Consider the following 12,613-nt stretch of genomic DNA (forward strand, 5'->3'; position numbering starts at 1 on the left):
CCACTTCTCTCAGATGCCTTTGGGGCATAACCAGAGGAGGGGCAGGGGGAGTGGAAACGTAAGGGATAAGGATGGGAAGCTGGGAGCTGGGGTTCGAATTCCAGCCACTGCATCCTCGAGGACTGGCCTCAGTTTCCTCATCTGTACCCTGGGAAGGCTGCTACGGTCTAGGAAGGAAGCACCATCCGGAGCTGGTATGGAGTGACGGTTCCGCATGCGCCCAGATACTATCCACTAGTGCACTATTTTTATTTATTCTTCACCACCAGGCCCCCACCATGGGTGCCATACTGAATAAGATTTCTGTCAGCCATAAAGCTGTTCTCAGTAATCATTCATTTTCCATCTTTATGAATCAACAATATCCATTTGCCATTCAATCAGTTCCTCTGGTTGCCAAGAGTAACTGACGTAATTGATTTTGTTCCATTTGACATCACAAAACACTTTAACCCACTAGTTAGTCTGTGCAGTCTTTGTTATGAGTAAATGCCCAAGTACTATTACATATTACAAAATGTTGACAGCAACTCATGGACTTCTTCCATACTTTGGAATATTCCTTGGAAACTGTGATCTCCTGGCTGGGAATCCCTGGACCCCAAAGTTCCCTTAAGTGCAACCACTCTGTCATCTGTGATTTTGCAGGTAACTTTTCACACATGAAAATGACTTCAGATCAGAAGTGTCTTCATAGGTTATTAAGAGGATTCGATCTATATACTATAAAATACATGCTAGGTGGGTTTCTCCCTCCTTTCTTGGTCTTTTCATTTTCTTTAGACCCTTCTTGAGCTCTCCCCTCTTTCCTGTTCCCCATACCTCTGCCCACCCCCTCCTGGACTCTGGTCTCCAGTCCTCCCGTCCATTTACCACCCTAGACTTTTCTGAGCGCCATGAACACCAGTTTTGTCCCTAGTATGGAAAAAAGCCAGGGAATACCTCGCCCCTTGAGCTGAGCCAAGACAAATCTGTTGGCAGGAGCAGCGGGCACAAGAGTCACACTCAGAGAACAGAAACAGCTATTTATAAAGCCTGCTTCCTGACTGCTGGGGGCTCACTTTCCCTTGTACCAAAGGGGTCACCACCTCCTCTTTGGAAGAGCCCCTGCCATCCACAGCTCTGTGCCTGCAGGTCACCAAGTGCCATTCCAGTGAACAGTGAGAGCAGGGGACAGCATGCAGGGTGGATTCGGTGCGGTGAGAAGCTCTCTGATGGGCCAGGGCATCTGGGTGTGCAGGTAACACAGATGACCTCTGCAGCACCTGTGAGGTGACAGTCACTGGTCCCTTATAGGACTGGACATCCTGGCCTTAGAACTAAGCCTACCTACCTTGGCTTTTATTTTTCTTTTTGAAACCTTTGTTTTGTTTTTTATTTGTTTGTTTGTTTGTTTTTGTGGTATGCGGGCCTCTCACTGTTGTGGCCTCTCCCGCTGCGGGGCACAGGCTCCGGACACGCAGGCTCAGCGGCCATGGCTCATGGGCCCAGCCGCTCCGCGGCATGTGGGATCTTCCCGGACCGGGGCACGAACCCGTGTCCCCTGCATCGGCAGGCAGACTCTCAACCACTGCACCACCAGGGAAGCCCGAAACCTTTGATCTAAACTTTAGTTAACACAATTACTAAACGTTCAAAAGCACTTGGGATTCAAATAATGTAAAATGTTAACAGATAAAGTAGTCTCGGTATTATTACTAACAGTCGTCATTCAGCTCAAGTTGCATTTGCCCTTCCTGTGTTGCTATCATACCTGTCTGGTTGTGCTAGATTACTATTTTCCTTAATAACCTGGCACCAGTCTACTCTCTTTAGTAGTCATAGCAATACCACCACCAGTAAGCCAGCAAACTCATGGTATTAAGTGAGATCATTTGTTTTTGTTTTTTAGTTGAGATGAACCTTATGAAAATGTATATCTAGTGTACTGAAGTAGCCTGTTGGCTAGGCATAGTTCTCCCTGCATGTGTGGTTTTTGGCCTATACAGTGTTCTTTTAAAGAGTTGAACTGGTTGCCAACTTTAATAATCAGGAGATTTTACATAAAAGCACATTTCTGGCATCTCTGTAAAACACGGCAGCCCTGGCAATACTTGGGCCCACACTTCTACACGGCACTGGCTGTGGTGCACGTGGGCCCTCTGACCCTGCCCTGTATCCTCTTATCTCAAGTTGTTCACGGAGCTTGGAGAAACCTCAGAAATCCATCGTTCCGAGCCCTTCATTGTAGGATGAGGAAACTGAGTCTGGGAGTCCCCAAGTAACTCTTGTGGTATCACATTCTAGTGTGTATGAGAACTGGGCCTGGAGGGGAGTCTCCTGCCCACTGGCCCAGCATGGCCCCCATATCATTCGGCTCCCTCAACACAACACAGAGCACGATCATGTGGGCAGCGTCTGCTTCACTGGGCTGAGAGAGGCCTAACTGACTGTTCGAGTCACGACCCACTCAGGGAACCTGATGATCAAAGTCCAGACCACAAAGAGGAATACCTTCACTTCAAGGGCTCCTATTTCTAGAAATAGCTCTAGTGTCTTCTTTGTAGCCTTCTACTTCCAAAGAAATGTTTTCATGTTTTGATGACTTCAAAAGTCTCCTGTCCTTAAAACTTCCTAGATTATCAGGAAAGGGCCACCAGAAGCTCATTGCCTTTGCTGGTGAAAATGCCCAACAGCTAGCTTGGTTTTTCTTGTGGACATCCTTGAAGACAGGCTATTCATAGGCTGTCAGGATGGTGACTGAATCCAGCCCTAAATTGCTGACAAATATAAAAGAACATTTTTAATTCGTCTCATTTTCCCCTCATCTCTCAAATGAAAAGATTCAACTAATAATCAATATTATTTTCTTAGAAAGCAGGGGGAAATTAAGAAAGCCCAGAAATAGAATCAACCCATGGTGTCACTACTGCTGTTTGCTGCTCCTCCATGTGACTGAGAGTCCCTTGGGCTCAGACAAGGGGCTTCTGCCTCAAGAACAGGTTCACGGGGGTAGTTTAGAGCCTGACAGTGAACCTAGGAGTTTCGTGGACCTGGAAACCAGCCTCAGGACAACTGGTTAAGGATTAGTCATCTTCAGCTGAAAGGTGATTATGAGAAGGAAAGAAATGGTGGGCCAAAAAAAACTCAGGAAGAGGGACGCAGAAAAAGCAGTCCAGAAGTCATTAAAAATTGTTAGTTTTATTTTCTTCAAAAAATATTGGCTGCCTGGGATAGACCCGCACACTGCTCCTGTCCCTACCCCTGCAGCCTTTGGGGAACGAGTCTCCCAGTGAGTGTGTCTCCTAGCAACAAGATAGAACAGTGAGGGAGCACTTCCCATGTGTTAAACACCTGCTTGGTGCTTTGCATTTGCCACGTGAGCTTCACAACTCTGCTGCGTAGAAAATAATATTCCCATTTTGTAGAAGAAGAAATGAAGGGTCAAAGAACTGAAGTAACTTGTCTAACCAGGAAGTGGCAGAGCGAGGCACGAACCCTAGCCTCACGGATTCCAAATGCCATGTTCCTGTACAACTGAAAAGGAAACAGACAAAAACCAGTGCCCCATGCAGCAGCAGCAAACCTCCAGCAAGGGCTAAGGGTAAAGTGGCGGGGGAGACATCTTCAAAAGACAAGAGGTGGGCTTCCCTGGTGGTGCAGTGGTTGACAGTCCGCCTGCTGATGCAGGGGACACGGGTTCGTGCCCCGGTCCAGGAAGATCCCACATGCCGCAGAGCGGCTGGGCCCGTGAGCCATGACTGCTGAGCCTGTGCGTCCGGAGCCTGTGCTCCGCAACGGGAGAGGCCGCAACAGTGAGAGGCCCGCGTACCGCAAAAAAAAAAAAAAAAAAAAAAAAAAAAAAAAAAAAAAGACAAGAGGAACGCTGGCAGTCAGGCTGTCTACTTAGCAGGAAGAATGGGGGCTTTGTCAAATTATAGGGTATCACATGCCTGTTGGCTTTTACCAAAGGCTTTGGAAAGGTGCTGGTGCTGGTAGAGGGAAAAGGGGAAAGGGAAAAGAGAAGATGAAGCAGAGGTGAATTTGCTTCAACCTGTGAATTTCTTATTTGTATCAAGAGTACCTACTCATAGGATTCTTCCAAGAATGGAAAGAGATAATATATGTAAAATATTTATCAGAGTGCAAAACCAAAAGCCCAAAGCCTCCCTGATGAGAGGCTTTCTCTACTTCCAGATCAACAAATAACCCGTTGATTATATGCTATACAAATCTGCTCTGCCTGTGTAGACAGAACCAAAGAATCCAGATTACTGCTCCCTGGTGTCTCGGTACGCAATGACAGTAGGCTGGGAGCTTGCCTTCCTTCCTGTTTTCAGAGTAGCTGAGAAACCTTTAGGGAACCCGGCCTCACATAGACCTGCCAGTGAAGTCCTTGGCGACAACCTCCCAACATATACAAAGAGAGGGTCTGTCTTGTCTTCTCTGTGTCACTTGGCCTGAAGGCAACCTCCACCTGAGGGCCCACCATTAGTGGGCCTCAGTCATGCAGGGTCCTGGGGGCCGTCTCCACCTGATCAACCTTTATCCCAAGAGGAGTCTCTTCCTTCTTCTGCCCCTACCCCCATGGCCCCAGCCTTTGTATTTTCAACCATTTTGGTGGGCAGGACAGAGGCAACCAAAGTAATCCCCCTCTATGTTATCTAATATAAGGCTAGCAGCAATTTTTCTGAGAAACAAGATGTGTGACCTTCATGAGGAAGATAGTACTTTGATTATTGACAGGCCATCGATGACATTCAATCAACAAACTTTTAATATGTATGGGGGATTAGGGCCTATAGACCAAGAGCTGTTCTAGATGATTTTACATGTCTCATTCAGTATTTAGAACATTCTGTGAGTTAGGTATTTACCCATTTTATGAGTAAGGAGGCTCAGAAAAGTAAAAAAAAAAAGCTCAAAGTTATACAACCCATAAAGGGCAGAGTCAGAATTTTAAGGCAGGGCTCCTCAATTCCATCATGGGGTCTTTGCATTAGGCCACACTACCCTCTCTTGTTACGAGTGGCCAAAATTGGCCGGCGTTGAAGCTGAAGTTGGAGGTACCCAAGGAACAGTTTACGTTTGTCTCCCAGCTTTCCCTGTTTCACTCTGTGTAGGAGATGGTGCGAGGGCACTGCCTCTGCCTCATTCCTGGGTGAGCAGAGAGAATGAAAGGTGCAGGGTGTCCTGGGAACATCTGGCTTTTCTAGGGATCAATTCTGGTCTCCCTGACTTTCTGAGACTGTGTAGATTCAAGACCAGGAGGTTCCTGTGACAAATCCAATCGAAACTCCTCTAGAACCTCCCTGGCCACTGGGACCTGGGGGAGGGGGGCGGGGGGCGACACACACTCTTCATCAGACAGCATTTCCTAGTGCACGATGCAGCCACTAACACCCCAGGCCCACACCTGCATCCATTTCACAGCCTCGTGAAGGACTACCAGGGCAACCTAGGCAGTGTAATAGGAGCACACAACACCACACCACACAACATGCAAAAGCATGAGAAGATACTGTGGCAGGGGAGCAAAGCACAGGCTCTGGGGTCCGACAGTCAGGGTTGGGTGCCCCCTCCACACTTATTTGCTTTGCAACCTTAGGCAACTTACTTCTTCCCCAAGTCTTCCCTGACTTGTAGTAATAGTACCTACTTCATAGGGCTCTTCAGGGAATCGAAAGTGATAGTATATGTGAAATGTTTAGCAGAGTGCAAAACCAAAGAACCATAGGAATAGAATGTATTTACTTCTAACTAAAATGTGCCCGAGTTAAAAGAGGAGAAATAAAAGCTGTCAGATTTTGTCTTTGTTTTTTTTTCGGCCGCGCCATGCGGCATGCGGGGATCTTAGCTCCCCGACCAGGGATCGAACCCATGCCCCCTGCATTGGGAGCGCAGAGTCTTAACCACTGGACCGCCAGGGAAGTCCCAAAAGCTGTCAGATTTTGAACACATAGTTCCCTATGGGGCAGAGGTTAGCATCTTGGGGAAGCTATTAAAAGTATGTAAACTCTGTGAGGCAGAGATCTTGCCTGTCTTACTCATCACTTATCTCCAGGCCTTCATGCAGTGCCTGTTCCATAGTATGGCTCAATAGATGATGTATGGATGGGTGAATGGATGGATGAATGAATGTGTGGGTGGGTGGATGGATGGATAGATGGACAGATGAGCCACAACACAAAAGTGCTGTCCTTCAATTACAAAGAGGACTGCCACTGGAGAATTGATCTCCTGTGCCACTCTCTCAGTGAACAACACCTGCCATCAATCAGCCATCTAAGACAAAAACTTGGGTGTCACTTTGACTGTTGTTTCTTACTCACTCCTTACAACAAACCAGCCCTGTCAATTCCACCTCCTATATTTTAGCTTGTGAATCCCTTCTCTTCTCCTGAGCTCTACTATCACTACCTTTGTTCAGGTCCTTCCCAGTTCTCTCCTGGGTTTCTCCTGAGTTTCTACACCACCTAAAAACCATTCTCCAGGCCTCCAGTCTGTACCCATCCCTTGCAGTCCACTCTCCAGACTTGGGACAGAGTGATCTTTAAAAAGCACAAGTCTGTTCAGTCACTACTGCCACCCCCTATCACCACCCCCAATTAAGGATGGTCCATGACACACTATAGACTTTAAGATAAAACTCAAACACCTAAACATGGCATCCCAGCCTTTATAATCTTGCTCCTATCTGCCCTTCCAGCCTTATCTGGCCAATCCACCCCTCCTTGAGTTCCAGATCCCCTCTAGCAGGTCTGTGCTCTCTCTTGCCCCGTGCCATTGCTTGGGCTTTTTCCTCTGCCTAGAATGTTCTTCCTCCACCTTCCCTATTCCTTTCCACATCCTTCGGAACTCATCATCCACCTAGGATGAGTGGTGGTCCCACTAAGAATTGGACGTCCCTCCTCCTAGGTGGTCCCAGTGCTTAGCACACGACCCTATGATCTGTTTCCTTGGCTGCCCTTCCCAGGTGTCTGGCCCATGGAGTGCTGTGTTTTGTTCTTCATTGCACCTAGGACACCCTATCTAGTCCTGGCTCAACGAATATTTCTTGAATCGATAACTACTTTGTCTCACACCAAACGTGCACTTTCTCAAAAGCATATTTGCAATCAACATCACGTCTTTGGACAATCATGTGACCAGTCAAGATAATTAACCAAGGATTAGGGTGTGGTCTGTGACTCTGGAAAAAATCTATTAGATTAGACATGTCAGGAACATGTATTTTTAACCAAAAGTCAAGACACATGATCTGACAAATATGATCACATATTTTTCTGTCCCAGAAAAATTTGAATGTATAATGTCTACGGCTACCCAACCTGATCTGTCATTTAACCTTATTATGTTATCCAAACATGCCAACTCAAAAGACATTGAAATTATAACTGATAAGTAAGTAGCTGACAGTCTTGGTGAGTTTATCATGCAGCAAGCATTATGGGAAGTGCTTTGCAGTCATCCCATTTAATCTTCTCAGCTACCCCTTGAAGCGGATCTTTTTATTATCTCCACTTTACAGATCAGGAAACTGAGGCTTAGGTTACACAGCCAGCAGTGGACCCTTAACCAGCAACGGAAGAGCAGTCTGTTTGATCCTCTCAGTCATTCTGTGCTCCTGACCTAACCATGACCTCTTAACCTTATTAGATCATCAGAAGAGCCACTTCTGGGCAAAAATAGCTTGTGGCTTCTGGAAATTTTTATTAAAACTCTAAATCTCCTGGCAGTAACTTTCAAAAGTCATGATTCAGACCAGCAGTGATATTTGAAAATGGAATCATAATGCGGGTCTCCTGGCTGCAGAGGCGCTGTCACTGCTGGAGAGGCATCCTCAACCTTGACATTATGACAGTCTGTGTTTTTCCTTTTACCGGATCTTTTGCCATCACTCTCTATTGAGAGGCACTGACCCTCATTCTGTCCTCCCTGAGGAATCCTCTCTTTCAGGGTTAATTGGTCTGTCCTCTTCCTTGGGTGTCATTTCACTGGGATCTGGAGCAATGTTTCTCAAAGTTCTGACAGCTGACCACCTGCATAATGATCACCTGGGCACTCATAAAAATGCGTATTCCTGGGCCCCATCCCACAGCTATCACACAGAATCTCTACAAATTGGACCCCAGGAACTAGCATTTTAATCACATTCACCAAGTAATTCTTATGAATACTAATGTCTCAGAACCACAAATGTAGTCTCCAGATCCTCACAGCTCCAAGTGTGACCCCTGGACCAGCATTAGCAGCTTATTAGAAAACAAGGAATTCTTATGCCCAAATCCTGAACGACTGAATCAGAATTTGCATTTCAATGAAATCCCCAGGTAGTTTGTATTCACATTACTGTGCATACAGAGAACTAGCGATCAGAGCAGTGTTTCCTACGCATATCATGGCAGCTGTAGAAAACAAAAGCATTTGTTTGGCATTTCTGTCACACAGAAGAGAATGCCAGCTGTGGCATGGGGAGGGTGGTGCTCAGCCTGCCCCAGACCCCAGCCTGGCCACCCTGAAGGCTGAGGAGATTGGTATCTCAGGCGTACCTGTGCCGCAGCACGCTGGTTGAGAAGCACTGGTCTACTTAAAGCACACCCAGTCCTTCTAACTTTCTTCATGAGCATAACTCCATAAATCTTGCTTATTCTTATTTCCTTCATCATTTGTCATTTCTTCTCCTGCATACCAAGAGTCAGAAATCTTCCCAGCTAGGTCTTAGAACTAGGTCTTAGAAATCTTCACGCAATGGGAGGACACAGTCTCATCTTCAAGTTCTGGGTGGACTCAGAAATGTAGAGAGAAAAGTTTTGTCTGTTATTCTAAACAGTACGACCTAAGGAATACTAGGAAGAAATAAGAGCCTTCTTCCCTTTGAAGAACGCTCCTTTCCTCTTAGTCCACAGATCTGAGGATGGAGGATCCGCAACACGCAAAGCGGCATCCTCTCTCCTGAAGAGTGTGCCAAAAAGAATGTGATTTTTTTCATCCTTCCTCAGCAGAATCTGCCAGCTTATAAACTGGACAGTGTCCCTTCTCTTAGCCAGCCCCTGATAAGGGGATGACAGTTGGCATGGAAGGAATGGAATATCTTCAGAAACACTTCCTGGTGAGACCATCTGATCAAAACGACCAAGTGCCGGGACACACCATCTGACATCGCAAAGTTCCCAGCTGTGTGGGAACCCCATTGTGTTTTTTTTTTCCCCAATAAGGAAAATGTTGAAAATTTTTAAAGTTCAAAATAGTGAGCTCTTACTTTGAAGCAAATAGAACAAGGATTGTCATAGCCTAAGCAAACACAGTTGAGAAAGAAGTGGGGGGAACTATTGCTAGCAAACAACGCACTTTTCTTCTTCTCTTGCCTGCAAATCTGTGTCCATTCTCTCCACTCTGCTTCTCCCAATCAAAGCACAGGCAAAATAGCACACATTTTAGCTGGTTTAATGTTGGGTTGTTCCCCCTCTGTCCTGAGAGTGTACATCCCTCAAGTCTCAAAGGGCTGTCTGATCGTCCCTTTGTACCCCAACTATTGAAGTTCCTCTGCGTTAGTAGTAGAAAGGACAGTGACCAGAGCATGCAGTCCCTTGCCGCCTCTGGTTGACTTTCATGGAACTCCTCCCTTGATCCAGAAACGGAGGCAAAGCAGGCCTTTCTCCTTCTCTGACCAGGAAGTTCACAGATCTGTTGGCAGTTCACCCAGAGTAGCCATGATGTCTAAGAAATAAATGGGTTTTTCTCTAAGTTCATAGCAAGAACGGTTGGTTAAAAATTTTCCATCCCTGATCCGATTAACAAGTGCTGAAAACATAAGACTGGGGACACTGACAGCAGAGCTGTTGTACACGACCATTTCAAACACTGAGTCATCTTTCTGCTTCATGGTCCAGGATGAAGAACAAGCTGTGGTACTTTGAATTCGGCACCTCAGAGACCTTCGCGGCCACCTGCAAGAAACTCCACGACCACATAGAGTTGGAGGTGAGTTCCCAAGGCTTGCTGGACCTTGGTTCTGCTCTTGGACTGTTACACACCCTCAGGACATGTCCTGTAGCGTCCTCAAGAGGTGATCCCAAGTGTAGTCCATTGTACATCCATCCTGTTCCCAACACATCCACGGCCTCACTCCCAGGAGGCTCCAGTCACGGGGCCTGCCTTTCTCCGCCCGTCCAGGGAGTCCTGGGGTTCTGAGACCTAGAGGCCCAGCGGACTCAGGGCCACAGTCCCTTCTGGCCCTCAGCCCTCTCCCCACTGTGGCCTTGAAATTTCCCCTTTTCCAAGAGGTGAAGACAGGTGCTGCCCACGCAGGGAGAGGAGCTGCTGTGAGGATAGAGGCAATGTCCCAAGCCTGGTAAAAGTCTGGGAACTGATGGCCACAGGGCTGAGGGGTCTGGGGTTGAGGCCGGAGGTAGCTAGACATCCTCCGGCTCGCCCGCCACTGCTTTCAAGGAGCTGACTCACAGGCACCCAAGGCCGGCTTCATGGGTGTGCAACCTGCACAGTCGCTCAGAGGGACCCTTGGTTTAATGCTCTTCTGACACTGTCTTGAAATTCTTGATGATTTTTTAGCAAAGGGCCCTGTATTTGCATTTTGAACCAGGCCCCTCAAATTACACAGCTGACCCCAATGGTGCACTCGTGTTTTCCTCACTCTGCAGGCACTTGGAGCAGCCTGCCTCAGACACTTAGCTTGTCAGCTTCCCTTCCCGGCGGATAAGCTACCCATTTCCCACCTCTCACCCCGCATCTGCCTGGCTGCTCTCGTGAGGTCTTGTCACGTCTATGAAAAGGTCTGCTTGGTCTCTGGCCACCTGAAAGCCCAAACTTCTCTGCACACCTGCTGTCTCTGCTCTGCGGGACCTCAGGCCCATCGGGTCCCTTGCCCATAGTTCTCAGTTTACCAACCTGCATCCCCCCCCAACCCCTTCCCATGGGATTCAGGCCTGTAGTCTTCTTTTCACTTGAGAAGAACAAGTGAAAGGCCGTCAGAGAGTTCAGCCGGGATGGGCTCCTCCCGGCCCATGGGCTTTGTCCCTAAGCGTGCGGTAGCAGTCAAGGGGGGCCCGGGCGTCTCTTGGGGGAGGACAACTTCGCCTGAAGCAGTGTGGGAAAGCCCTGCCACTCCCTGCAGAAGGGAGCCTGCGCTCACAGGGAGTTTTCACAAACAAAACACAAAGCCAGAGATTCTGTGCTTCTCTTCGACTCATCTGCCTGCCTCTCCCCAGTGGTTGCCGGGTTACCAACCCCAGGGTGGGAGGCGCCGCCCCAGCTAATCCCCTGAACTTTTAGCCAGCTCAGTCAGAGGGCAGAGAGGCCCAGGAGTGGGGGGCACATGTCCCCGGGTGGTACCACCTCCACCGGGGAAAGGCTGACGAGCCGCTGTGCCCGCTGTCCTCTATGGATACGTAAATCCACGGCCAGGGAGCTGCAGGGAAGGAGGAGAGGCTGGGCTGGAGGCTGAACGTGGCTGGAGCTATGTGTGCATTTTTGCTGTTGGCATGATCATCTGCTGGGGGGTCTTTAAATACACCCCAAGTGAGGGACAGCCCTGGCCTAACCACTGCCAGCTGCAGACACACAGCGACTGCTTGTTCTCCCTGCAGCTGGCCTTGAAACGGTGCCCAGAATAGAGCAGCTCAGCTCCCCTGCCTCTGTGGGCCCCGCCCTCCCAGCTCCCAGCCGGCAGCACCCTGGCCCCCTCTGAGTCCAATACTCAGCGGCTCTTATTCAACCGCAGAGGGGGCTGGTGGCCTCTGCAGGGGGCGAGAGTTTTCACACTGTGGGTCGTTGGGGGCTTTGGGAGCACGTCTTATTTTCCTTAGCTCCCCATAATGTCTTTTTAGTATTTATTCAGGACGCTAAGGAAGGGGGGGGCTCATATGACAGGCAGCTTCTGACAGCCCAGAGGATTTGGGGCAGGCATCATTTTGTATCCAGGGAGCAGTGGGTGGACAGTCCCGGGTCTTGTGATCCAGAGGAGGCGAAAGAGACAGAAGTGGGAGGCGTGTGAGTGACAGGTGTTAGGAGGCTACAGGGCACCACAGGTAGATGTGAGAGCATCAGGGGCCTCAGGAAGAGCAGTAAGAGAAGGTATGTTAAGTGACCTTCTACATGTGGCCACTGCACACAACAGCCCAGGCCTGGGAGGACCAGCACACTCATCAGTTCAAGGTCAGAGATCCCAGGAATAACCCCACATAGGTATTTATACTACATGTCATCGTTTCCAAAGCCCTACCACAGCCTTTATTCCAGAGTCACACAACAAGCAGTGAGCTAAGTAGGCCAGGTATTCTTATCCCCTCGTCACAGAAAGCAAGCTGAGGCACGGAGGTTTAGAAAGATAAACAGAAGCGAGAGAAAAGCAACAAGGGAAGAGGGGGAAAAAATCACAGGCTCTGACTGCCTACTGTAATGTGTCCTCATTTGATACAATAACCCAGTGAGGCAAGTATTATCATATTTTGTTAAATGAGGAAACTGAGGCTCAGATACATTAAGTAACTTGACCAAGATTTCATTGCTGGAAACTTGTAAGACAGGAGATTTTAGGCATCCTGGAAGGAGTTTAGCTTAGAACACAATAAATAGAGATGGACCTAACAAGCGCTAGAAATACGGCTGATTTTTC

General features: G+C 48.2%; 1 protein-coding gene across 1 annotated transcript in view; it reads left to right on the forward strand.

Annotated features, from left to right (window-relative positions):
- The window catches only part of DGKG (diacylglycerol kinase gamma), a 185,721-nt gene that overhangs the window by 124,124 nt on the left and 48,984 nt on the right, over nt 1-12,613 (forward strand). The window contains exon 20 of the mRNA XM_082625389.1: nt 9,873-9,963. Coding sequence (XP_082481515.1) covers nt 9,873-9,963 — 91 coding nt within the window. The remainder of the gene's footprint in view (nt 1-9,872; nt 9,964-12,613) is intronic.

The sequence above is a fragment of the Mesoplodon mirus genome (genome assembly GCF_964341445.2).
Source record: "Mesoplodon mirus genome assembly, chromosome: 6".
Classification (NCBI taxonomy): Eukaryota; Metazoa; Chordata; class Mammalia; order Artiodactyla; family Ziphiidae; genus Mesoplodon; species Mesoplodon mirus.